Below are 27,391 nucleotides of genomic sequence, written 5' to 3' on the forward strand. Positions count from 1 at the left end.
GCAGTGAGCGGACAGGAGAGTGGGACCCAAACGCACAGCTCAGGAGACAGACTTAGAATGAGCCAGGTTTATTTGGCATAAAGACGGCAGGCAAAACAGGAGTCAGGCAGGCAATTGTCAGAACCAGGAAACTCAATATGCAAGCAGAGGTACAGGCATGGACAAGGCAAACAGAGTCAAAAACAGGCACAGGTCAAAACCTTTGACTTACTCTGAGTTGGCTGGGAGACAGAAAAATCGGGTGCTCAATAACAACAAACTGGCAAACGGAACAGGTGCACAAAGTCCAAAACATCAATTACGGAGGATTAAGAAGACCCCACAGGGCCTAAAACCCCCTCTTATGGAGGGTGGTGACGAGGAGAGCGTCCCGACCCAGCAGCCACTGGACGGGAACGGCAAACAGGGTGCTCAGGGACGAACAACGGGCTCTGGTCGGACCACCAGGAGCTGAGGCACACGTGGTCGGACCACCCGGGATGAGGCCGACAGGAGCAGGGACGACCTCTCCGAGGCCGACAGGAGCTGGGACGACCTCTCCGAGGCCGACAGGAACAGGAACAACCTCTTCGGGGCCAACAGGACCAGGAACGACCTCTTTGGAGCCGACAGGAACAGGAACAACCTCTTCGGGGCCGATAGGAACAGGAATGACCTCTTTGGGGCCGACAGGGACAGGAACGACCTCTTCAGGGCCGACAGGGACAGGAATGGCATCCTCTCTGGAGCCAACAGGGGCGGGAATGGCGTCCTCTCTGGAGCCAACAGGGACAGGAATGGCGTCCTCTCTCGAGCCAACAGGGACAGGAATAGCGTCCTCCCTGGAGCCAACAGGGACAGGAATAGAGACCTGGTTTGGCTGGGCGGCAACGGAGCTTGACGGGGCAGAAGCCTGGCTTGACTGGGCTGTAGCTGGGTGTGACCGGGCAGCAACAGAGGTAAAGACAGGTGAGGAACCTGTGGTGCCTGTCCAATAACCTCCCATCATTGTTCTATGTTCAACTAACTTTGTCTCTTTCTCTCCAGTAGATGTGCTTCTCCCCCGCTTGACGGTCGAGGCAGATGATTGAATTGAATTGAATTGAATTGAACAGAACAGAACAGAACAGAACAGAACAGAACAGAACAGAACAGAACAGAACAGAACAGAACAGAACAGGATCCGCTGCAGGTCGTCTGGATAGTGTGAGCAGGGACGATAGTCCTGAGGACTACGGTCGACCAGCCTCCAAACCTCTACAGACATTTAGAGTTGGGAGGACTGCTAACCTGTCTGGATCGCTGTGGTGGAATTTTTGCAATAAAGGCAGATGAGAGAGAGTTGTCCTTTTGTGCGATTTATTGAAATAATAAAGAAAATAACAATAATGAGGAAAGCAAATAAAAAGCCAGCTGGGGAGATCAGAACATACACCACGGAGGTATAATGCAAAGATCACACAATCCTCAAGTTGTTTCTGCCTTTTAGCTTCTCTGTCCAACTAGGGTGGAATGTCTGTCTAGCCCAATCAAATTACATGCACCATCTCCTCCCAGACGCAGTGTGTGAAGATTTTTACTTTCTCACACCTGCATCTGTGAGAAAGGAGCACCAAGTCTCAACATACAGGGAGACACAACACCCTGGCCTTGGGTTTGGAGGCTTGAGACGAGAGTCTATCAGGCAGAGACAATCATTGAAATGCATACAGTAAGACAAGACATAAAATATTAAATGCAAAACATAAATCATAAGTCGTATAATAACTGCATAGAAATAAGGAAGACACAATTTTTCCCATGACACTCCCCCCTTTTGATTACACATTAATCAAGCACTAAGAAGAAAAATTGTCAAACATGTGATTCGTTAATCGTATTGCTTATACAAATGTAAATGGCGTAGGGATAAAAGATCGTGAGCTGTTTTTGCGGGTAGTTATACTAGAATAACCCTTGTGTATGAGCTTCTGGAAAGAAAGGGAAATAAGCCTATAAGCGATTTCAATCAGTTCATGTTCAGTTAAGCAAAAATGGGCAGAAGATTGTATGGTAATTCAAACTATTGTGGAGTTATCTTTGTGGTCCTCGTTATCAACGTCAACATCATCCTCTACAGAGTCAGCATCAGAATCAATGAGTGAGTCGGTGTCCGGATTCCTGAATGTAGTGCATTGTGTCATTTGGTACGAAAGCGCCGCTGATGTCGCACGCATGATGAGACCCCTAATCAGAGGAATAACACAACAACCAAGCAACATGATCACGGCCATGAAGATGATAAGCGAGACTATTGCCGACATGAAAATTGATTTCCATTTTCCAAAAGTTTGGTCTAGCCAGCCCCAAGGGGACGGATCAACGCCGGAGTTTCTAGCCCATTCGTCTCTAAGACTCTCAAGGCCCTCAATAGCCTTTGTCACAGTGCCATTAGAATCAGTGTTGTTAGGGATAAAAGTACAGCACGCTTCTCCAAACATAACGCAGACACCTCCTTTCTCCGCCAGCAGCATGTCCACTGCCATTCTATTCTGCCAAGTCATCTGAGACGTAGGAGCCAGCTGCCCAGACATGCCTCTCATTCCGCCTGCAGTTTTGTTGATGAAACGCTGTTGATTGTAATAAAGATAGTTGATCCAGGCCGAATTCTTGTTAACCTCTATTATGGGGCCCATAAAGGGAATAGCACTCGTCCACCCCGCCGCATGCTCGTTGCGAGCCTTAAACTCTTCCGGCACTCCTCGTGGTACGCCTATTGCATCTATGTAGAGCTCGGGGTCCAAGGAACCGCCTGGAGCCCCGCGCCTGGTGCGTGAGTGTTTCTGTGGAGCTGAGGGTAGAAGATGTATTCCCCCTGTGAGGAACATTACCTGAGTACAGGTGCCGGTCCAATTGGTTGGTAAGGTGGCCCTGGGGTGATCCCCACAGAGCCACCACATGTCAGACAAGGGCTTCCTTTGCTGGACTAAGTCAGTGGAGGATGGGGCAACGTGTGAGACATTATTAATCCTATAGGTATATGAGGGCGAAGGGACGGCATCCGCGTTTGTCGGAACTGCAAACCGGATCACTTGGTTTTCAGGGTTAAGTCCGTGCGCGTTGGAGACGTCCCATGTCAGGTGGCAATTGGGGAAGTGGCCTACATCCACTCCTCCGTCGAGACTGGAGGTGAAACATTCAAACTGACACGTGGTACACACCGTGTAATACAAGGAAGCCGCAGGCTCCTTTTCCATTATCTTGATGTCGGCCACCTCGACTTTCTTATGTGTGACAGGACTGTACATCTCCATACCCTTGCCTAGATTGTGCAAGGCGCGCATTTTGCAAGCCGGATCACATCTCGGAGTGCTGGGGTCCGCAGTGTATCTACACCCGGTGTCTTTATTTTGCAGTTGTCGCTCGGTGTAACACTCACTGCTGTTAAAGGGAGTGGGCACAGCCATGAGATCGGGTCTGGCTACAGCACATGCGACGCATGAATTGTTTGTGAGGGTTTTAGATGTGTACTTGAGGTACGCTAACCATAAGTTTCCTGTGGGGTTCTGATTTACATAGTTTTGGGCAAGCTGCCAGGCTTTAGGGTCCTTAATATCGCGCTTGGATCTATAATGAACAAATGTGTGAGTCCTCCAGAGATACAGGAGGGTCACACATGTCACCGCAATGGTTGATATGACAATCATTTTTATCTTGCTTCGTCTGGTAGATGTCATTTTGCGTCAGAGGGAGATAAAAATTTGTGCGAAAGTGTAAATCAAGTGGAAATGTAAAATGTTTTGTTAAAAAATAGTGGATAAAATCACAGAGAGGCATACATGTAAATCAACCACACAATTTAGAGCGAATATTAAAGTAATATACAGTGAAGATTAAAACAACAGGATCACATTCAATGTCTTCTTCTTCCTGTTGAACAGTGGTGTTAGATTGTTTCCAACCTGTTTGTTGACACCTTGACAGTTCGTTGGGGTTCTTCAGGTTGTGATCAGCTGATCACAGAGACACTTGGGGTTCGTTATCACCGCCAGGTTTCCTCCCAATGTCGTCTGAGTCACTGTCACTCCCGTGATGTGAAGAGTCTACACGTCGTCCAGCGTCGGCAACTCAAGGCTGCTCGTGTGTGTGTTTTCTCAGGAACGTGTGTGTAGATGTATGGTCTGACAGTGTGATTCACCGGCGCAGCTTCAGGCGGCGCTTGGCTCACACCTTTAGCTGAACGGTCAACGCAGCCTCGCCTCAGTGCGTGTGTGAGCACAGCGAGGGTCGTCCTTCTCAGTTCTTTTCGTCAGTGGTGGCTTTCTCGTGTGGTGTAGATGCAGATGGAGGGTCGTCTGTCGGATCCGGGACCTTCCTGCAGTGGCTGGAGTGGATCCAAGTCGCTCTTTCTGCGATCTTCACAGCCGTGTTGGTCGTCAGAAGGACTTGGAAGGGACCTTGCCACCGCTTTGAGTTCCAGTGCTTCCTGCGAAGCTCCTTAATGATCACCCAGTCTCCTGGTTGAATGATGTGCAGTGGTTCTGTCGCCTGTTTGGGCAGAGCCGCTTTCACCTGTTTGGAGATTTGGGACAGAACAGAGGATAAGTTCTTACAGTACTGTAGCATTGCGTCTTCGCACATTTCAGTAGGTGGTAAAATCCTAGTCTCAGTCTCAGGGTGGAGTCCCATCATAGGAGGTCTACCAAATAGGATCTCATACGGGCTGAGGTTTGTTCTCATCCTTCTCCTCATTCTCATGTATGAGAGCACAATGGGAAGAGCCTGAGTCCACTTGAGACCAGTCTCTGAGCAGCATTTAGCCAGTTTGTTTTTCAAAGTGCCATTCTCTCTCTCTACCGCCCCTCCGCTTTGAGGGTGGTAAGAGCAGTGCTTTCTGATGTCGATGTTCAGAAACTTTCCCACTTCCTCGAGGGCTTGGTTTGCAAAATGTGAGCCGTTGTCACTGCTGATTTTAGATGGAATCCCCCATCTGGGAATTATTTCTGTCAGCAAGGCTTTGGTAACTGCATGGCTGTTAGCATGTTTAGCTGGGAAGGCCTCCACCCATTTTGACCACATATCAACAATCACTAAACAATACTTTTTACCTTCTGCCGGCGTTAGTTCGATGAAGTCCAGCATTAAATGGTTCCACCACCGGAACGCCTGTTCCGGTGGTGGGTGAGCTGCCAGTGGTTTGGCAGTCGTCTTACCTGGGTTGTGTTGGGCGCATGTCATACACGCTTCACAGTATTTTTGCGCATAGATTGAAAATCCCTTAGTGTACCAATGTTTTGTAAGAGCATCTAACATTCCCCCCTTTGATACATGGTCTAATCCATGTGTCAACTTCGCGAAATGAGGGAAAAAGTGTTTAGGTAGGCAAGGTTTGCCGTCGGGCCCATACCAAACGCCATGGCTACTGGTGGCGCCATTCGTCAGCCAGAGCTTGCGTTCCTGTGGGGTAGAGAATGTCTGAAGATCAGGCAGAGCAGAGGGAGGAGAGGGAGGTTGGGTAGAGGTGGAGGATAAGAGGCAGGGAGCAAGAGGAAGGGGAAGTCGGGCAGCTGCCTTCGCAGCAGCATCAGCGCGTGCGTTTCCAGCAGAGATGGGATCAGTGCCCCCAGTGTGTGCGGGACACTTACATACAGCAATTGCAGCCGGTAACAGAATTGCGTCGAGCAGATCAGCAACCTTATCATGATGCAAGATAGGTTTGCCATCAGATTTCAAAAACTTTCTGTGTTTCCACAGAGCACCAAAGTCATGCGTAACGCCAAAAGCGTATCTGGAGTCTGTGTAGATAGTAGCAGACTTCCCTTCAGCCAATTTACAGGCTTCGGTCAGTGCGATCAACTCCGCAGCCTGAGCAGAGTAATGTCCTGGCAAAGGGCCAGACTGTAAAACAGTATGAGAGGTGCAGACTGCATATCCAACCTGACAGCGGCCCGAAGCAGGGTCTCTAGAGGCGGAGCCATCAACAAAGAGAACGAGGTCACAGTTAGGAATTGGCACCTCCGACAGATCTGGGCGCGGAGTGCAGACCTGGTTCAACACCGAAACACAGTTGTGAGGCTCGCCATCGTCAGGGCCTGGAAACAAAGTGGCTGGGTTAAGCACATTGCACCTTTTGACAGTGATGTTTGGCATGTCCAGTAAGATGGTGTTGTATCTAAGCCATCGGGCTGTAGAAAGATGTGATGTTTTTTGTTCCAAAAGGATCAAAGACACGGCATGAGGAACCAGCAGGGTGACATCAGAATACCCAACAATGTCACGTGATGCCAGCACGGCTTTCTCTGCCGCAGCCACTGCTCGGAGGCATCGTGGGAGCCCCGCAGCGACTGGGTCAAGCTTAGCAGAGAAATAGGCTACAGGGCGCGGACGTCCTCCGTGATCCTGTAGAAGGACAGAGGTCATACAACCTGATTTCTCATCCACTGTTTGGGTGAAAGGTCGCGTAGGGTCAGGTAGACCCAAAGTAGGAGCCGACTGAAGAGCACGTTTGAGGTCGGTGAACGCCTGTTCAGCCTCAGACGTCCACGTGAGGCGGGTGGTGGATGCAGAAGACGTCTGCATCAGCGCTCTAAGCGGAGCCTCCAAGACGGCGCAGTTAGGAATGAAATTCCTGCAATAAGAGCACATGCCTAAAAAGGACATAAGCTGTTTGTATGTGCACGGTTTACGCAGGTTCTGAATAGCTTCAGCTCTTTTAGGTGAAATGGATTTTCCTTCACCGGTGATGATGTGACCTAGGAAGGTAACTTCAGTCTGAACAAACTGCAATTTAGACAGACTTGCTCTGTGTCCAGCAGCATGCAGGTGTTTCAGCAGCTTGATTGTGTCTGCTGTGCAAGTTTCCTGATCCTCACTGCAGATCATCAAGTCGTCAACGTACTGCAGCAGGGCGGTGCCTGGGGACAAGACAAGATCATCCAGGCTGTCCTTCAGTGCCATATTGTAAATTGTAGGGCTTTCTGAATACCCCTGGCATAGTCTGGTAAAGGTATATGACTTTCCGTTGAATTCAAAAGCGAACCAGAATTGGCTGTCTTTGTGGACGGGCACGCTGAAAAAAGCATTAGCCAAATCAATTACTGAAAAAAATTTAGCCTTGGGCGGAACCTGAGAAAGAATGGTGTAGGGGTTCGGTACCGTAGGCGCGCGTGGTTGGACCGCCGCATTTACTGCTTGCAGATCCTGGACAAACCTCCATTCTGTTGGCTGTCCTTTGTCTCTGATTTTCTTAACTGGGAAGAGTGGAGTCCTCACTGGAGAGGTGTCACATGGGACGATGACTCCTGCTTTCAAAAGAGAGTTAAACACCGGTGTTATTCCTTCAATTGCTTCTCTCTTTAAAGGGTATTGCGGTTTGCATGGTCTGTAGTCAGATTTTGGCGTGATGACCACTGGGTCACATCCTTTGATCAAACCTACATCATATTTGTGTGTGGCCCACAGGGAAGCTGGAACTTCCTGTAAGGCTGGATACTGCGTCAGAGCGTCCTCCGACAAAAACACGTGGTGTGGAGTGTGTGTGGAATGTTGAGGTACCAAGTGCACTGTACGCTGCGCATGAAAGTTGGACTGAAAAAGTTTTTTGTAAGCATGCAAGGTAGGTGAATACATCACATTCGGGTCGGAAGTCTCCTTCCCGTTGACATCTGTCCACGAAAGGACCCAAGTCCTGCCATCTGTCTCCGTTATGTTTTGACAGAAGGACATGTGGATCTGTAGAATAAGCATCAACAAATCTCTCTTGTTCGTTAGTGAGAGAAATCGCAAGCGCAGACCTATGTTCATCCCAGAATAGAGAGGTTGAGGTTAGTTTGTCCGCAGATGTGCGTAACCATGATTTTTCAAACTCTTCATCAGGACCAGTGGACACATGTGCTGTACAAGACAGGTCAGATGCGTCTCTAAAGGTCGTATTCTGTGAGGAAACAAGCTGTCGAGCAGCCTGTATGAGGGCCTTAGTTACAGCCTCTCCCTTCAGCAGCCACTGATAAGAGTAGAGCAGCGGCTCTGAGCTGAAATTAACACAAACAAAAGAAAAATTATTTACATTGTCTGTGGTTGTGACCTGCACTCCCTCCGGAGTGGAAATCAGTGAAATTCCTAAATTACACATGAGATCTCTTCCTAATAGATTAACTGGGCATAAGTTTGAAAGCAAAAATGAATGTTTGAGTGTCTTGCCGTCCGATGTTGTGCAAGACAGAGGCACAGTAAGTTTTTCTTTTATTGTCTGGCCAGACGAACCTATAGTGTGCACAAATCGTCCACTCATTTTAGGTGGATTGGAAAACATGGAAGATTTTATTACCGAATTTGTTGCTCCTGAGTCTACTAAAAACACCATACGTTCACCTTGAACCGTCAGAGCAAACTCAGGAAATTGTTTGAAACCATTTGACTGTAAAGTCATGCAGCAGTTGTCATTTAGCTGTTATTCTTTTCAGAATCACTCTGTGGGATATTTTGAGCAGAAAGCAAGTCTTCATTGCAAGCAGGCAAGCATGAATTTGAATCGATTGAGCATGTATCAAGTGTGATCGAGTGTGTGTGTGTCTGTGCGGTACCGTCTACGTCATCATGTGAACGGAAACCTTCGCTGGGCTCCTCCTCTAGTCAGTCTGACGAGAGTGCCCGGGAGGGTGGGTGCTGGCGTAGCAAAGGGCAGTTCTTCTTCCAGTGTCCTGGTTCGCCGCAAAAATGGCAAATATTCCCTGGATTTCCAAATGTGGCTCTGACGTCTCTGTTGGGCCAGTCCCGTCTGGGGTCTCTCCCCCTCCCGCGCCCGCGGGGCCTGCCTCCCATGCCTCTGCCGTTGTTATGAATTGTGCCCCTCGCAGAGAACATCTCCAAGGACGGTAGATGCAGCTCACTCTGTTGTCTTTCTTTCCTCGCCATCTTTCTTTGCTGAAGAGTGTCGTAAGCATGGCGTGCGTGTCTGGTGAGATCAGACAAACGTGCGTCTTCCTTCCATCCAATGTATGACTGCTTCACAGCCTCCGAAACTTCAGGGAGTAAACCTTTTATCACAAGTTCACACAGATGGCTCTCATACGGTGAACAAACAGGTCCTCCCATTCCTTCTGCGGGAGGATGAACCCCTCCATGTGTGTTGTATGCGGTGGTGAGGCGGTGAACAAAGTCATCAACTGATTCCTCTGGTTGTTGTTTGCATGTGGTGACTTTAATCATACAGACTTTATCGGGGAACGCAGTTTCGAGGTGGGTGACAAGCGTCCTCACTGCGGCAACGAATCCATCATTTAAGTTGTTTGTCCAGTCTTTGTGTTTGAGAGCAAGTGTCACATCAGGCAATTGTCCAGTCAGTTTTTGATATTCACAGGCTGAAAGACGCTTGGCCAGGATGCGACGGATCTCAGCTCCAGTGGGTCTGTACTCCTGGCAGAAAGCCAGAAGGTTGGCACCGAATGTCTTTCCTGATACAGTGATGTCTGGGAGATTTTGAGCAAAGTCAGCTATGTCAGCGCTAGTCCATGGTCTGTGCACTAACATGCTTCCTTCAGGGCCGGCCACTTCCACCATGGGCAAGCTGATTTCTGGAGCTACTGGTGTGTTGCTCCTCAGGGTACGAACGCTGGTAGTTGCAGAGGCAGCACTCGTAGTGGCAGTTGGTGCATGGGCAGAGCCTGTGGCAGTGGATGATGTAGGAATGAAGCCGACAGGTGAATCGTCCCAGAACATCCGTGCCACCGTTCCAGGAGTTAGTGTGGCATTTACACTGTCCTCCACATGCTCTGACTGCTCTGCAGCTGATGTTGCAGCTCCTGATAACAGAGGTTGGCCAGGCTGTTGGTGTGGGCCAGGCTGTTGATATGGGGCAGGCTGATATGGGGCAGGCTGTTGCTGTTGGTCAGGCTGTTGGTCCTGCTGTCCACCCTGCCCGGCCCTCCTGCTGACGTAGAAGGAGTCCAGGTCGGGATTCACCTTGATCGCGCTCAGCTCTGCAAAAGGATACAAAGCAGAAACAGTGGGAGCGCTCTGTTTCTCATCATGTTGTGTGTGTGTATGTGTGTATGGTGGCGGTGTGCAAGCTTCCACAGAGTTGTTATCTTTTCTGCCAGCTACGTCACCACTCTCATCCTTTCTCCCTCCTAGTTCTTTTTGGCATTTTAATCTTTCCCTGCATTCGGATTCTTTAACCCATATTTCAAGGCATCTATTATTTAATTCAATTTCCTCTAAAGTTTTAACTTTAATTGTTTTGCTTTTACGGAGCTGTTTCTCCTTTTCTTCTAATTTTTCTTTTAAAGCGCGTATGTCCTTCACACTGAGTGAACCACCCTCTTGAAACCCATAATGTTTTGTCCAGTCGTGAAGACATGACACGCACTCATCATTACCCCTCATTAATTTCGTAATGTTACTGTCTGGTGGTGACGACTTGGATTGCCCCGAACCCATCTTTCAGAGTCCAGCGGTTTCCTGCCTTAGATTTTTTGTGTGTTCCGGCCGGAACCTTCCCAAAATGCCTTTTTATCGGACGTCTCCGTAAAAAGGGAACCAACCTGATCTGGCGACAGAGTCTTTCACGAAGTATTTCCTCAACGTTAGGCCCCTCTAGGCCCGGGTCCCTCGTATCTTGAAAATACTTCACTCTGCAAACGCACTCCCTCTTTCAGAAGCCGTCTTTTATACTCAGTCCCCCACGTGTGGACCACGCACAGATCAAAAAAACATGTCTGTATCCTCAGTACAGACGGAAGCTCGGTTCCACGAGCCAACCCTTAGCAACCAACGTCTCACCACCCAGAGCAGACCTTCACCTAGTTAATTTCCCTACCCGAATATTAAATTTTAAAATTAAAATGTTGTTTGGTCCTAATTATTATATTTTCCTTTGTCGTTGTTAAAGTCTAGTTGGGGATGTTTTATAATTAATTGTTATTTGCCTTACTTTCCCTAAACCAAATGATCAGAGCCAAGTAATGAAACCAATTTCAAACCCGTTTTCTTTTTTTTTTTTTCCTCAATAAGTCGCAACAAAACGGAATCTCTCTCACCGGGCAGAGTAGAGGTTGGATTTTGAGTTCGTTGGATCTCGTCAGAGGCGATCCAGACGGGTGAGCAGTCCTCCCACTCAGAACTGCTGTAGAGGTTTGGAGGCTGAGCGAACCTAGTCCTCAGGACCGCCGTCCCTGATCACGCCGTCCAGACGACCTGCCGCGGGATCCTGCCGACAACGCCAATTTCTGTGGTGGAATTTTTGCAATAAAGGCAGATGAGAGAGAGTTGTCCTTTTGTGCGATTTATTGAAATAATAAAGAAAATAACAATAATGAGGAAAGCAAATAAAAAGCCAGCTGGGGAGATCAGAACATACACCACGGAGGTATAATGCAAAGATCACACAATCCTCAAGTTGTTTCTGCCTTTTAGCTTCTCTGTCCAACTAGGGTGGAATGTCTGTCTAGCCCAATCAAATTACATGCACCATCTCCTCCCAGACGCAGTGTGTGAAGATTTTTACTTTCTCACACCTGCATCTGTGAGAAAGGAGCACCAAGTCTCAACATACAGGGAGACACAACACCCTGGCCTTGGGTTTGGAGGCTTGAGACGAGAGTCTATCAGGCAGAGACAATCATTGAAATGCATACAGTAAGACAAGACATAAAATATTAAATGCAAAACATAAATCATAAGTCGTATAATAACTGCATAGAAATAAGGAAGACACAATTTTTCCCATGACAATCGCCTCTAACAACTTCCAACAAACTCTTAATCAAATTTAAATCCTTACTTGGCTTGGCCCAGTGTGAGAGATTTTTTTGTGATAATTGATTTTGTTTGGAAAAAGCGAGGAAAATTGATTAGATCAAAATAATAATAATCACAATAATACATTTTCTCATTTAGGTCAAAAGTCTGCTCTGGGTGGTGAGACGACAATTTGCTAAGGGTTGGCTTGTGAAACCGAGTTTTTGTCCGTACTGGGAGTACAGATAAGGTTACACATCTAAGCACAGTCCACACCGCGAGTGGGGGCTAAGTACAAAAGACAGCTCATGAAAGACGGAGCACGTTTTCAGAGTGAAGTTTTTTTTAATATACGAGGGACCCAGGGGGGCTGATGGTGAGGGAATACTTCGAGGTAGACTCTGTCACCAGATCTGGCTGGTTCCCTTTATGCGGAGACGTCTGTGAAAAGGAATTTTAGAAAAGTTCCAGTCGGAACAGGAAAAACCTAACGCAGGAAACCGCTGAACTCTGAAAGACGGGTTTGGGGCAACCTGAGTCTTTACCACCGGACAGAACATTACAAAATTTATGACGAGTAAGAGTTTTGAAAATAGCAAAAATAAAAAAACACACACACACACACACACACACACACACACACACACACACACACACACACACACACACACACACACACACACACACACACACACACATACATGCAAATGCTCCTATTGTTTCTGCTCTCTATCCTAATGCAGAACTAAGTGCAATGAGGGTAAATCTGGATCTGGAGTCCTTTCCCACCGTCAGCAGAAGAACCGAAGGAGAAGAAGTGCCTAACCAATAACCGGAAGCCAGGGTGGTAGCTGTTACGGAAATTGTTAGTTCCCTTTGTAAATCTTAAAGCAGACACAATCAGTTGAGACCTTCTTCAGGATTTTACTTGCAAGGAGTGAGCAGTTTATAGAAAAGGCAACTTCCTCTCACTGAAGAGAAGACAAGGATTCAGCTCATAATATGTATTGCATTCTGGGAGGTGCATAGTCACAGTACGTGGGAAATATTTTCTGCACAAACCAAGCATTGGGCTCATCAGATAAGGATGCTACACACCGGTACTCCCCATATCTTGAATAGCAAAAGGGAGGAAACTTCAAAGCTATAGCACAGCTAACAAGGCTTCAGCAAAATATGTTTCAATGATTAAATGCAGTATTTTTCCAACAGTAGCTGATATTGCAGCTGGAGGACACAGGCCACAGCATGGATGCCTCACCGACTCCCACAATGTCTGCAGCCATCACGTTGTGGGCAGACTCACCAGCCACTACAAGCCACATGAAAGGATTCCTCTCTGAAGCTTCAGAGACTGTGAATCTGTCATACAAGCGTGTGTGTCTGACACAGACACCTGCTTATGACAATCTTCTGTAAACGAAAACTAGGAAAAGAGAAACAGCAGAGTGAGCTATATCTGCCGTCCTTGGAGACGTGCTCTGCCACAGACACTGGTTGAAACAACAACAGGAGAGGCTTCAGACGTGATTGGCCCAATAGAGCTGCATGTGAGGATCCAAGAAATGTCTGCCATCGAAGGACAACTGTCCCATGCTACATCAGGCTCCACCCGCTCGGGCGCTCACAGTAGACTGATGGCTGGGGAAGAAGGAAGGTGATGGTTTCTTTTCACTTGACCCAGAAGACGGTACCACACACACGCACATTTCCATGCATGCAATGAAGAAACACGCTTACAGCTGATACACACTCAGTTGAACCAAATCTTTGCTCAATTGATCCATAGTCATGCTTGTCTGATTGCAGTGAAGACTGGCCTTTTGCTAAAAACATCCTACATCCTTTAAAATGATAACAGACAGCTAAATGACAACTGCTGCATGACATGGCAGGGTGATGGGTTTAAACAATTTCAACTTGCAAAACATTCAGTAATAAAATCATGTTTCTAAATAGATTTGTTTACACTATACTGTAGGTTTAGGCTGAAACAGACTATTAATGACTATTAAAGGGGAGAAGACTCAAAATTCACAAGTAATAATAAATGAACGTACTAGACTATTAAAGAAAAATGTACTGTTTTGGTAAATGAACGTACCAGACTATTAAAGAAAAACGTACTCTTTTACTGTCTTGTGCAACATCTGACAGCGAAACACCTAAAAACTCCTTTTTGCTTTCAAACTTATGCTCAGTTAAACTATTAGGAAGAGATCTTAAAGCATGTGTAGTTTAGGTATTTGCATTAGAATAGAGAGCAGAAACAATCGGAGCATTTGCTCTTGGCATGACGTGTGTGTGTGTGTGTGTGTGTGTGTGTGTGTGTGTGTGTGTGTGTGTGTGTGTGTGTGTGTGTGTGTGTGTGTGTGTGTGTGTGTGTGTGTGTGTGTGTATGTGGTGTGTGTGTGTGTGTGGCGAGTGCAAACAATTCTTCCCCAGAGTTGTTATCTCCTTTTTTTCCTGTTACTCTCATCACTTTTGTTTCTTTTAGGGCTTTAGTTTTGATAGTTTTGCTTTTTCAAATCTCATCTTTTGTATCTAACTTTTCTTTTAAAGGTGCATATGTCTTTTACACTAAGTGATTCTCCTTTTGAACCCATAACCAGTTTCCCACTCATGTAAACATGACGCACTAATAACCATATTTACTTTTACTTTTGTAATGCTGCAGTCTGGTGGTGGAGACTTAGATCGCCCCGAACCCATCTTTCAGAGTCCCGGCGGTTTCCTGCTTTAGACTTTTTTGTGTTCCGGCCGGAACCTTTTTTCGAAATTTCTCTTCCACGGACGTCTCCGTAGAAAGGGAACCGCTCAGATCAGCGACAGGGTTCTCGGAAGTGCTCCCTCACCGTCAGGCCCCTCTAAGACCCGGGTCCCTCGTATCTCAAGAACACTTTCCCCTGCAAACGCGCTCCGTATTTCAGAAGCCGTCTTTTATTTCCTTGTCCACACCCTTTGGACTGCGCTCAGATCTGAACACTGGTCTGTATCCTCAGTACAGACAAAAACAAGCTACGTTCCACGAGCCAACCCTTAGCAACCACCGTCTCGGCCACCAGGGCAGACTTTGACCTAATTCATTTTACCCGAATATTAAATTTTAAAATTATAATTTTTTTCCCCTAATATTATATTTTAGATGTTTTCAGCCAAATAGTCGTTTGAGAAATATTATCATCTCTAGTCCTTATTATGTTTTCTTTTATGTTTTAGTCTAGTAGGGGATGCTTTAGAATTAATTGTTATTTGCCTTACTTTCCTTAAACCAAATGATCAGAGCCAAGTAAACCCCGAATACCTGAAACCAATGTCAAACCCGTTTTCTTTTTTTTTTCCTCGATAAGTCGCGACAAAACGGAATCTCTCTCACCGAGCCGAGTAGAGGTTGGATTTCGAGTTCGTTGGATCTCGTCAGAGGCGATCCAGACTGGTGAGCAGTCCTCCCACTCTAGAACAGCTGTAAAGGTTCGGAGGCTGAGCGACACTAGTCCTCAGGACTATCGTCCCTGGTCACACCGTCCAGACGACCTGCAGCGGGATCCTGTTCGTAAACGTCAATTTCTGTGGTGGAAATTTTCCATAAAGAAGCAGATGAGAGAGTTGTCCTTTTGTGCGATTTATTGAAATAATAAAGAAAATTAAAATAATGGGGAAAGCAAATAAAAAGCATGGATGTTGATCGTGCACATCAACAAACCAAAAACCAGCTGGGGAGATCAGTGCACGCACCACGGAGGTGTGATGCAAAGAGCCCACGATCCTCAAGTTGTCTCTGCCTTTTAACCCCTTTCTCTGGCTCTGGTGGAATGTCTCTCTTTGTGCCACTTTATCTCGCTGTGAGTGAGAATGTTTGCTTTCTCACTTCTGCATCATCATGTCTTGTTATCCAAAGGAAGGAACACCGAGCTTCCAAGACAAGATGCATTCGCTTTAACAGCCTTGGGTCTGGTGGGGAGTTAGATAGGATGGAGCCAGAGTCCGGGTGTAAAAGACAAACATCCATCCATCCATTTTCTTAACCGCTTACTCCCTAGTGCGGGGTCACGGGGTGCTGGAGCCCATCCCAGCTGGCTACGGGCGAGAGGCAGGGTACACCCTGGACAGGTCGCCAGTCCATCGCAGAGCAACACATAGACAGACAACCATTCACTCACACACTCACACCTACGGGCAATGGAGAGAGGCCAATCAACCTAATACACGTCTTTGGACTGTGGGAGGAAGCCGGAGAACCCGGAGAGAACCCACGCAAGCACGGGGAGAACGTGCAAACTCCACACAGAAAGGCGCCAGGGTCGCCTCCGGGAATCGAACCCAGAAGCTTCTTGCTGTGAGGCGACAGTGCTACCCACCGCACCACGCCCTAAAAGACAAACATATATCATAAATTATTAGTCAGTCAAATGGAACATCAGATGTTTAGACTTGATGTACGTCAGGGCACAAGAGAGTATTTGTTTGTGTAAGAATGTTCAGTATTGCACCTAACCAGCACATGACGAGTGTGTTGGATAAGAAATAGCACAAGGCAAAATTTTTCCATTACAACATCAATACGTAGAGAGATGATAATTTCCGCCAGACATCTGGAGAAAAACGCAGGAGACACGTTTTGAAATTGTGGGTGTGACTGCAATCTTTAGTCCTCAAACATAAAATTCAAACCAGTTGCTCATTAAAGCTTTGGGATTCATAAAGTGAAGTTATTTCTTTCATAACTATTATTATTCTGGAATAAGCCTATTCATCAGTGTTGAAACTCTGCTTTCACAGAGCAGAGTGAGCCTGAGTTTCCCGTTTTTCGTCTCCATGGCAACGACGCTCTCTATTCTAATGCAGAACTGAGCGCGATGAGGATAAATCCGGATCTGGACTCCTTTCCCACCATCAGCAGAAAAACCGAAGGAGAAGAAGCGCCTGACCAACAACCAGAAGCTCTGATACCACAGCAGCTGGAGGACACAGACCACAGCATGGACGCCTCAGCGACTCCCACAACGTCTGCAGCCATCACGTTCTGGGTTCATCAGATAAACCAGCTACTACAAGCGTGTGTGTCTGACACAGACACGTGCTTATGACAATCAGCAAAGGAAAACAAGGACAGAGCAACAGCAGAGTGAGAAGACGTGCGCTGACACAGACACTGGTTGAAACAACAGGAGAGGCTTCAGACGTGATTGGCCCAATAGAGCTGCATGCGAGGATCCAGGAAAGGTCTGTCATCGAGGAACAACTGTCCCATCGAAAGGCTTCACCCACTGGCGCTCACATGGGACTGATGGTTGGGGAAGGAGGAAGGTGACGGTTCCTTTTCACGTGACATAGAAGACGGTACCGCAAATCATACATACACACATTTATACACGCAATGAAGAAACACGCTTAGAGCTGATACACGCTCAAATTCATGCTTATCTGCTTCCAATGAAGAATCGCTTTTTGCTCAAAAAAAATCCCACAGAGTGATTTTAAATGATGACAAACAGCTAAATGACAACTGCTGCATGACTTTGCAGTCTGATGGGTTTAAACAATTTTAACTTGCAACAAATTCAGTAATAAAATCCTTCATGTTTCTAAAAAGATTTGTGCACAATATAGGTATGTCTAGCCAGACTGTAGGAAAACAAAGCAGACTATAGGAAAACAAAACAAAAACAAAACCAGACTATAGGAAAACTGAAACTGACTGAAACAGACTATTAATGACTATTAAAGGGAAGACGACTATTAGAGAGAAGTAATATTAATCACTGTACGTACCAGACTATTAAAGAAAAACTTATTCTTTCACTGTCTTGTGCAACATCTGACAGCAAGACACCTTGAGATTTATTGTTGCTTTCAAATTTATGGCCAGTTAATTTTTTAGGAAGAGATCTCATGTGTAATTTAGGTATTTGATTGTTTTCCAGCAGGTTACAGCTACAGACATTCTAAATAATCTCTCTTTTGTTGTTGTTAACCTCAGCTTAGCTGTGCTCTTATCATTAGCTGCTGAGGGGAAGCTGTAACTGAGGCCCTCACACAGGCTGCATCACAGCTTGTTTCCCCATGTGATAAGACCTCCAGAGACGCATCTGACCTGTCCTGTACAGCACATGTGTCTTCTGGTCCTGATGACAGGTTTGAAGAGTTATGATTTAACACACACAGTAACAAACTGACCGCAACTTCCCTCTTTTGGGATGAACACAGGTCTGCGCTTGCGATTTCTTTTACTAACGAACAAAAAAATTTTTGATTTTTATTCTACAGTTCCACACGTCACTCTGTGAAAACATGATGGAGACAGATGCAGGACGTGGGTGCTTTCGTGAACAGATGTCAACGGGGTGGAGACTGGTGAACGACTTCCGACCCCATGTGACGTATTTACCCACATTACATGCTTTTGCTTTTATTTTTACTTTTCACAGGACGGTCTGACCCAACACTCAGCCTTACAGGAAGCCCCTGCTTCCCTGTGGCTCACACACAGACATGATGTAGGTCTAATGAGAGGATGTGAACCAGTGGTCATCACACCTAAATCTGACCACAGACCATGTAAATAACAACACCCTCTTAAAGGAAGCCATACTGTAGATGGCATTACTGCAGACACCACTAATCTACTGAAACATTGGATGCTACAGGCCACAAAGAGCCTGTCTAAATTACAGTTAGTTCAGACAAAGGTCATTTTTCTGGGTCATTGTAATTACAGCTGATGGCAAATCTATCTCACCCAACAGAGTTGAAGCAATTTGAAACCTGCCTAAACCGTGCAAGTAAAAACAGCTTATTTTTTTCTAGGGTTTTGTTCTTACTGTAGGACCTTCAGTCCTAACTTTACCTTCTCTGAGGCCCCACTCAGGGTTCTGATGCAGACATCTTCATCGTCCACTTCTTGTCTCACGTGGACATCTGAGGCTGAACAACGTTCACTGACCTCATGCTTGCTCTTCAGTCGGCTCCTACTTTGGGTCTTCCTGATCTGACCCTACGCGACCTTTCACTCAAACAGTGGAGAAATCAGGTTGTACGACTTCTGTTCTTTTGTCCTCATACTGTGTCTTTGATTCTTTTGAAATAGATCACATCTTTCTGTCATGATTTGGGTTTTGTTTCCAGTTGTTTACTGTCATGATTCATGTCATCTGGCACATCCTGTTTTATTTTGTTAACTTCCTGTCACTCTCCGGTTCTCATTATCCACACCTGTTGCCAGTCAGCAATCAGTATCAGTATATAGCCTCCACCTCTCACAGACTCCAGTTGCCAGATTGTTAGTTTCCGCTTTGTGTATGATCTGGACCGCCTGACCCTGCCTTATCTAATAAACCTGTGCTTAACCATAATCGTGCCTCTGTGCTGTGCATGTGGGTCCGCCACCTGTCGGCCAAGTTGAGAGTGTTCCCGTCCCTGTCGGCCACGTTGAGGGCGTTCCCGTCCCTGTCGGCCACGTTGAGGCTGCCCCAGTTCCCGTCCCTGTTGGCCAAGTTGAGGCTGCCCCAGTTCCCGTCCCTGTCGGCCAAGTTGAGGGCGTTCCCGTCCCTGTCGGCCAAGTTGAGGGCGTTCCCGTCCCTGTCGGCCAAGTTGAGGGCGTTCCCGTCCCTGTCGGCCAAGTTGAGGGCGTTCCCGTCCCTGTCGGCCAAGTTGAGGGCGTTCCCGTCCCTGTCGGCCACGTTGAGAGCGTTCCCGTCCCTGTCGGCCACGTTGAGGCTGCCCCAGTTCCCGTCCCTGTCGGCCAAGTTGAGGCTGCCCCAGTTCCCGTCCCTGTCGGCCAAGTTGAGGCTGCCCCAGTTCCCGTTCCTGTCGGCCAAGTTGAGGCTGCCCCAGTCCCCGTTCCTGTCGGCCCTGTAGCGGTCGTTCCAGTCCCCGTTCCTGTCGGCCCTGTAGCGGTCGTTCCAGTCCCCGTTCCTGTCGGCCCTGTAGCGGTCGTTCCAGTCCCCGTTCCTGTTGACCCGAGAGAGGTCGTTCCAGCCCCTGTCACCCTCGGAGCCGCAGCGCCTGCGCACCTCCAGGAGGAGACGGCGCCAGCTGCAGTCCCCGCGCACCTCCAGGAGGAGGTCGCGCCAGCTGCAGTCCCGGCGGACCTCCAGGAGGGGGTCGCGCCCGCCGCAGTCCCGCCGGACCTCCAGGAGGGGGTCGTGCCCGCCGCAGTCCCGGCGGACCTCCAGGAGGGGGTCGCGCCCGCCGCAGTCCCGGCGGACCTCCAGGAGGGGGTCGTTCCCGCCGCAGCTCCCGACGATCCCCAGGAGGGGGTCGCTCCTGCCGCAGCGCCCGTCGCAGTCCCGGCGGACCTCCAGGAGGGGGTCGTTCCCGTCGCAGCTCCCGCTGCACCTGCATCCGCACCTGGCGGCCCGGCTCCGGCCGCACCTGCATCGGTTCCTGGCGGCCCGGCTCCGGCCGCTCCTGCATCGGTTCCTGGCGGCTCGGCTCCGGCCGCATCTGCATCGGTTCCTGGCGGCTGGGCTCCGGCCGCATCTGCACCTGTCTCTCGTCGCGGTGATCCAAGGAGGACGCCGCTGGTTCCTGTCTCTCGTCGCGGTGGTCCAAGGAGGACGCCGCTGGTTCCCGTCTCTCGTCGCGGTGGTCCAAGGAGGACGCCGCTGGTTCCCGTCTCTCGTCGCGGTGGTCCAAGGAGGACGCCGCTGGTTCCCGTCTCTCGTCGCGGTGGTCCAAGGAGGACGCCGCTGGTTCCCGTGTCTCGTCGCGGTGGTCCAAGGAGGACGCCGCTGGTTCCCGTGTCTCGTCGCGGTGGTCCAAGGAGGACGCCGCTGGTTCCCGTCTCTCGTCGCGGTGGTCCAAGGAGGACGCCACTGGTTCCCGTGTCTCGTCGCGGTGGTCCAAGGAGGACGCCGCTGGTTCCCGTCTCTCGTCGCGGTGGTCCAAGGAGGACGCCGCTGGTTCCCGTCTCTCGTCGCGGTGGTCCAAGGAGGATGCCGCTGGTTCCTGCCTCGTCCTTGGCTCGGCTGCCGGACTGGTGGCCTCGCCCTCGGCGCCTCCTGCTGCGTGGATGGCGCTGCCTCCTGCGGCGCCGTCCGCCTCGACTCCTCAACCTCCTGGATCAGCGTCCGCCAGGAGGACGCTGGGGCACTGGGTGTGCCCCTCTGCCTCAGCGGCGGCTGGGCAGGGTCTCGCCGCGTCTCCACCCGCCTTAAGAGGGAGACGTCGTTGTTGTTTTTCCTGTTCGTGGACTTTTGTCTTGTCGTGTGGACTCTTGTTTTGGCCCTCCTCCGGTCCTCCCTCCACCCACCCTGCTCGTTTGCCTTGAGGGGTTGGGATTCGGTCCCTCCTCCTGGGACCACCCTCCGCCCGCCATGGTTTGGGGGGGGGGGGGGCTTCCGTGGGCGCCGTGGAAGGCGCCATAGGGGGGGGGGGTACTGTCATGATTTGGGTTTTGTTTCCAGTTGTTTACTGTCATGATTCATGTCATCTGGCACATCCTGTTTTATTTTGTTAACTTCCTGTCACTCTCCGGTTCTCATTATCCACACCTGTTGCCAATCAGCAATCAGTATCAGTATATAGCCTCCACCTCTCACAGACTCCAGTTGCCAGATTGTTAGTTTCCGTACTCTTTCCAGCATCTCATGTTTAGCTACTCGTGTTTTGACCCTGATCGCCTTGACCATTGCTTCTGCCTGAACCTCGTGTATCCCGCTGCCCGTGAGAGAACCGTGCCTAATAATCTGACCGTGAGTTTGTCTTATCCTTGCCTGTACTTTTGCCGAGTCTGCTTGTGTAACGAACCCTGCCTGGACATTGGATTAGAGATCGCCTGCTCCCGTGTGTAGTACTTCACTGAACGCTTTGTGTATGATCTGGACCGCCTGACCCTGCCTTATCTAATAAACCTGTGCTTAACCATAATCGTGCCTCTGTGCTGTGCATGTGGGTCCGCCACCTGCCCAAGTCTGACACTTTCTACAGCCCGATGACTTAGATACAACACCACTTTGCTCAACATGCTGAACGTTACTATCAAGAGGTCGTCTTGAAGTCTAGTGCTTTGCTAAGACACTACTCTGCTCAGGCTGCAGAGTTGATCGTATTGACTGAAGCTAGTAAACTAGCAGAAGGAGAGTCTGTTACCATCTACACAGACTCCACAGATGCTCTGTGGAAGCATAGGAAGCTTTTTAAGTCTGATTGCAAACCTATCTCACATCATGATTAGGTTCTGCTGTTTTTAACCGTCCGACTCACACCATCAGTGACGACTTTGTTTCTGCCGACATGCAGCAGCAGATGCTGCTGCGAAGGTCGCTGCCCAACAACCCCTCCCTCTCCTGATCCTTGTTCCCTCTCCTCGTTTCCTTTCCACCCTCTCCTTCCTCATCTCCCTGTGCTTTAAACATTTTCTACCTCACAGGAACGCAGACTCTGGCAGACGAATGTTTCCATCTGTAGCAATGGAGTCTGGTTTAGGCCTGATGGCAGCCGTGCCGCCCAAACACCTTTTCCCCATAATTCAGATTTCCCAACAGGTGAAAACAGTCGACAGGACCACTACACCATCCAACCAGGGGACTGGGCGATCGTTAAGGAGTTTAGGAGGAAGCATTGGGACTCCAAACGATGGCGTTTCCAAACGACCCCTTCCAGGTCCTTCTGACGACCCACACGGCTGTAAAGATCGCAGAAAGAGTGACTTGGATCCAACTCCATCCAGGAAGGTCCCGGATCCGACAGACGACCCTCCATCTACACCACTCGGAGAATTCACCACTAACGAAAGGAACTGAGAAGAACGACCCTCGCTGTGCTCACACACGCACTGAGGCGAGGCTGCGTTGACCATTCAGCTAAAGGTGTGAGCCAAGCGCCGCCTGAAGCTGCGCCGGTGAATCACAGTATCAGACCATACATCTACACACACGTTCCTGAGAAAACACACACACGAGCAGCCTTGAGTTGCCGACGCTGGACGACGTGTAGACTCTTCACATCACGGGAGTGACAGTGACTCAGACGACATTGGGAGGAAACCTGGCGGTGATAACGAATCCCAAGTGTCTCTGTGATCAGCTGATCACAACCTGAAGAACCCCAACGAACTGTCAATACTTCAACACACAGGTTGGAAACAATCTAACGCTGTTCAACAGGACGAAGCAGAATGTTACAAGACATCAATTGTAACCTTGTTTTGTTAAACTTCATTTTATGTTACATGAATTATTGCCTTTATCATATGATGTTTCCATGTAACTTTGCACACTACTATTGAAGAAGAAAATTTCACAACAACACTGAGTTAAATATCCTGAAGTTGACTTGGTGTTTGATTTGCTCACAATCACTTTATTCACTGCTACAAAAATTTTTTATCCTTCATCTACAGATGAAAGACAACACAAGAGGAAATATGCATCATCATTCTGGTTTAATCCCTGATTCTCTTATTCATTCTAGACCCAAATGTACTGAAAGTTATCCAACTGTGTCAGGTTCTGGCTCTGTTCCTTGTTTTATTTTGGTTCCTGTTTCCATTTCCGGTTTTATTTTGGTAGCACTCCCGGTTTCTGTTTCTGCTCCTGCTTTACTTCCTGTTTACCCGTTGTCACAGCTGTCCCCTGTCAGTACCGGTCTTCATTACACACACCTGTTTAGTATCAGTAATCAAGTCACGTTGTATTTAACCACCACCTGTGTCCTCAGTTCCCCGCCAGATCGTTGTTTGTGTGTACCTTGTCATAGTCCAGTTCATTGATCCTGTCCGGCCGTATATCATGTACCCTGTTCCTGACTGCTGATTTTGAGCCTGCCTTATCCCTGCCTGTCTTGTCTGCCCTGGTCTTCTGTTCTGCCTGTTGCTGATCTTGCCTGCCTGACCACGACCTGACGCTCGACGATTCCGGTATTGTAATCTCTCTCGTGTATGAACCTTGCCTGTCCCTGACGCCGTCTCTGCCTGTCCTCGTTGAACCTGGAATAAAACCTTCCCTATCACTTTCCAAGCTGTGTCGTGCTGTGCATGTGGGTCCTCATCTGTGCGATCGTGACAGAACGATCTGGCCAAACTTGGACCCAGCCAGCACTCAGCCGTCGCCCAGGTCAGTGACTGTTTTTGTTTCTTGCTTTTTGGCTACGAGTATCAGTCAACCACGGGGGGAATGGAGTTTACATGCGCCGAGCTACCCAGCGACCTACGCGTTTATTTTAAAATCCTCGCGGAGGATTACCGAAGGGTGCTCGATCCGAAAACCCAGCGATGTGCCGTGGAGGTGGCGATGTGGACCTTGGAGGACGAGGACAGCGTGCTAGAGCGCCCCAGTGTCCGTCTCCTCTACGAACGATTGTGCGCGCGACTCGGCGAGTTGGACAGCGCGCTCCGCACCACGCCAGCCCCGGTCGCACCGCCCATGGTTTCGGTTTCCTTCTCTCAGCCCCGTCGGACCGTCGTGCCTGCACCCACCTGCCCAGCTCCATGTTTGCTCCGCTGGGAGGACTCCCTGCACTCATGCGGTCCTCAGTCTCCAGTCCAGCCGCGCTCTGTTCAGTCTCCAGTCCAGCCGCGCTCTGTTCGGTCTCCAGTCCAGCCGCGCTCTGTTCGGTCTCCAGTCCAGCCGCGCCCTGTTCAGCCTTCAGTCCAGCCGCGCCCTGTTCAGCCTTCAGTCCAGCCGCGCCCTGTTCAGCCTTCAGTCCAGCCGCGCCCTGTTCAGCCTTCAGTCCAGCCGCGCCCTGTTCAGCCTTCAGTCCAGCCGCGCCCTGTTCAGCCTTCAGTCCAGCTGCGCCCTGTTCAGCCTTCAGTCCAGCCGCGCCCTGTTCAGCCTTCAGTCCAGCCGCGCCCTGTTCAGCCTTCGGTCCCGTTCCAGTCGAGCCCAGCTCAGGTCCCGTTCCAGCCGAGCCCAGCTCAGGTTCCCGTCCAGTCGAGTCGAGTCCCGTCCCAGTCCAGTCGAGTCCCGTCCCAGTCCAGTCGAGTCCCGTCCAGGCCCCCGTCCAGTCGAGTCTAGTCCAGGCCCCCGTCCAGTCGAGTCACGTCCAGACCCCAGTTCAGTCGAGTCCTGTCCCAGTACAGTCGAGTCCTGTCCCAGTACAGTCGAGTCCTGTCCCAGTCCAGTCGAGTCACGCCTGGCGCTGCCTCCTGCGGCGCCGTCCGCCTCGACTCCTCAGCCTCCTGGATTAGCGTCAGCCAGGAGGACATCGCCGTTCGGGGGGGTTCCCGTGGACGCTGGCCCAGCCCAAGGGCACTGGGTGTGGCCCCCTGCCTCAGACGGCTGTGCAGGATCTCGCCGCGTCTCCACCCTCCGTGAGGGAATTCCTGGACTCTGCGTTTTCCTGGCCGTGGACTTTCTGTTTTTGTGTTGTGGACTCTTGATCTGACCCTCCTCCGGTCCTCCCTCCACCCAACCTGCTTGGTTGCCTTGAGGGGGTGGGATTCGGTCCCTCCTCCTGGGACCGCCCTCCGCCCGCCCTGGTTTGGGGGGGGGGGCTTCCGTGGGCGCCGTGGAAGACGCCCTAGGGGGAGGGGTACTGTCAGGTTCTGGCTCTGTTCCTTGTTTTATTTTGGTTCCTGTTTCCATTTCCGGTTTTATTTTGGTAGCACTCCCGGTTTCTGTTTCTGTTCCTGCTTTACTTCCTGTTTACCCGTTGTCACAGCTGTCCCCTGTCAGTACCGGTCTTCATTACACACACCTGTTTAGTATCAGTAATCAAGTCATGTTGTATTTAACCACCACCTGTGTCCTCAGTTCCCCGCCAGATCGTGTGTACCTCGTCATAGTCCAGTTCATTGATCCTGTCCGGCCGTATATCATGTACCCTGTTCCTGACTGCTGATTTTGAGCCTGCCTTATCCCTGCCTGTCTTGTCTGCCCTGGTCTTCTGTTCTGCCTGTTGCTGATCTTGCCTGCCTGACCACGACCTGACGCTCGACGATTCCGGTATTGTAATTTCTCTCGTGTATGAACCTTGCCTGTCCTCGTTGAACCCGCATACCTGGAATAAAACCTTCCCTATCACTTTCCAAGCTGTGTCGTGCTGTGCATGTGGGTCCTCATCTGTGCGATTGTGACAACCTGATTAGAGGTCTCATCATGCGTGCGACCTCAGCAACACTCTCGTATCAAATGACACAATGCTCTATGTTCAAAAACCCCAACTCTAATTCACTTAATGACTTTGACAATAGTCTTAGGCAATCTGATCAAAAAATATAATTCTGATACAAATACGATTATTGACTTATTTTCTTCACATGCTCATACAGAGGTTATTCTTGTATAACTACCCACCAAAACAGCTCCCAAACTTTTATCCCTAAGTTACATGCATTTTATGTGAAGGTGTATTTTTGAATTTTGACTTAATACACTCACTGTTTCATTTGTAAGGGCCGTTAATATTTCAAAATGCAATGTTTGAAATTTTTTATTATTTTAGTGTTTGATTAATGTGTAATCAAAAGGGGGGAATGTAATGGAAAAATTTTGCCTTGTGCTATTTCTTATCCAACACACTCGTCATGTGCTGGTTAGGTGCAATACTGAACATTCTTACACAAACAAATAATCTCTTGTGCCCTGACGTACATCAAGTCTAAACATCTGATGTTCCATTTGACTGACTAATAATTTATGATATATGTTTGTCTTTTACACCCGGACTCTGGCTCCATCCTATCTGACTCCCCACCAGACCCAAGGCTGTTAAAGCGAATGCATCTTGTCTTGGAAGCTCAGTGTTCCTTCCTTTGGATAACAAGACATGACGATGCAGAAGTGAGAAAGCAAACATTCTCACTCACAGCGAGATAAAGTGGCACAAACAATTCCATTGCTGCAGCGAAACATTCCACCAGAGCCAGAGAAAGGGGTTAAAAGGCAGAGACAACTTGAGGATCGTGGGCTCTTTGCATCACACCTCCGTGGTGTGTGCACTGATCTCCCCAGCTGGTTTTTGGTTTGTTGATGTGCACGATCAACATCCATGCTTTTTATTTGCTTTCCCCATTATTTTATTTTCTTTATTATTTCAATAAATCGCACAAAAGGACAACTCTCTCATCTGCTTCTTTATGGAAAATTTCCACCACAGAGGTCGATAGCCAAGTATACATCTAACAGATTACCCAGACACATCATTAGAAAGAAAACAAGTATGACTACAAATGAGAGGAAAACAATACATTCATAGAGTGAAAACTGTGGCTATAGTGACAGGTTAAAAAAAACAATTCTGGCTTAAAAAAACGTGCTCTCACACTCTAGCTGTGACATCATGCACTGTAGCTCATGCAATACACACTAATGGAAACGCTGAAAAATCACTGAAAACCACACGATATGTAGACGCTCACAAGTCAAAAACTATAAAAGATATAGGGACACTGATTTACAAGGAGAAAGTTGAACAATGATAGACACTTTTGAAGTTAAAATTACGTTTCTATGCCAAAGTACTATATGACGATGACAGAATCTGATGAGGGGGAAGTTGATAAAAAGTTGAACGATGGTTCCCATAGATGACCATTATAAAAAAGTGATAAAAAAAAGTTGAATAACGTTAAAAGTTAAAGAGCAATTGCTCCCATCTTCTAAAGATGACACACATTCAAAAAGTTGAATGACGATTCTACGATGAAGGGTTAAACTTGAATGTACACAAGCAGCAGGAAGCATAGATTAATGTATCTGAAAAAAATTAGGAGTTTTTTAAACAGTGTTAAATATTTACAGAAGAAGCTTAAGCA

At 48.7% G+C, this 27,391-nt stretch overlaps 2 protein-coding genes across 4 annotated transcripts in view; one reads left to right on the forward strand and one right to left on the reverse strand.

Moving 5' to 3' along the window:
• snx19b (sorting nexin 19b) overlaps window positions 1-26,694 on the forward strand; it is a 58,258-nt gene extending 31,564 nt beyond the window's left edge. The window contains exons 15-16 of one of the 3 annotated variants that reach the window (XR_008696372.1): window positions 12,907-17,829; window positions 17,962-26,694. The gene's annotated coding sequence lies outside the window, so the exon portion shown is untranslated. Of the gene's footprint in view, window positions 1-12,906 lie in introns of all 3 variants that reach the window. The other 2 variants (XR_008696373.1, XR_008696371.1) reach the window with 2 other exon arrangements.
• LOC129604971 (uncharacterized) lies at window positions 1,322-7,107 on the reverse strand. Its single transcript, XM_055513753.1, has 2 exons — window positions 5,896-7,107; window positions 1,322-4,530 (listed from the first exon to the last, which is right to left on the reverse strand). Exons 1-2 carry the CDS (start codon window positions 6,913-6,915, stop codon window positions 4,255-4,257), a joined length of 1,296 nt encoding a protein of 431 aa, XP_055369728.1. The 5' UTR covers window positions 6,916-7,107; the 3' UTR covers window positions 1,322-4,254.
• Window positions 26,695-27,391: the final 697 nt, after the last annotated feature.

This window comes from Betta splendens, chromosome 13 (genome assembly GCF_900634795.4).
Source record: "Betta splendens chromosome 13, fBetSpl5.4, whole genome shotgun sequence".
In the NCBI taxonomy this organism is placed as follows: domain Eukaryota; kingdom Metazoa; phylum Chordata; class Actinopteri; order Anabantiformes; family Osphronemidae; genus Betta; species Betta splendens.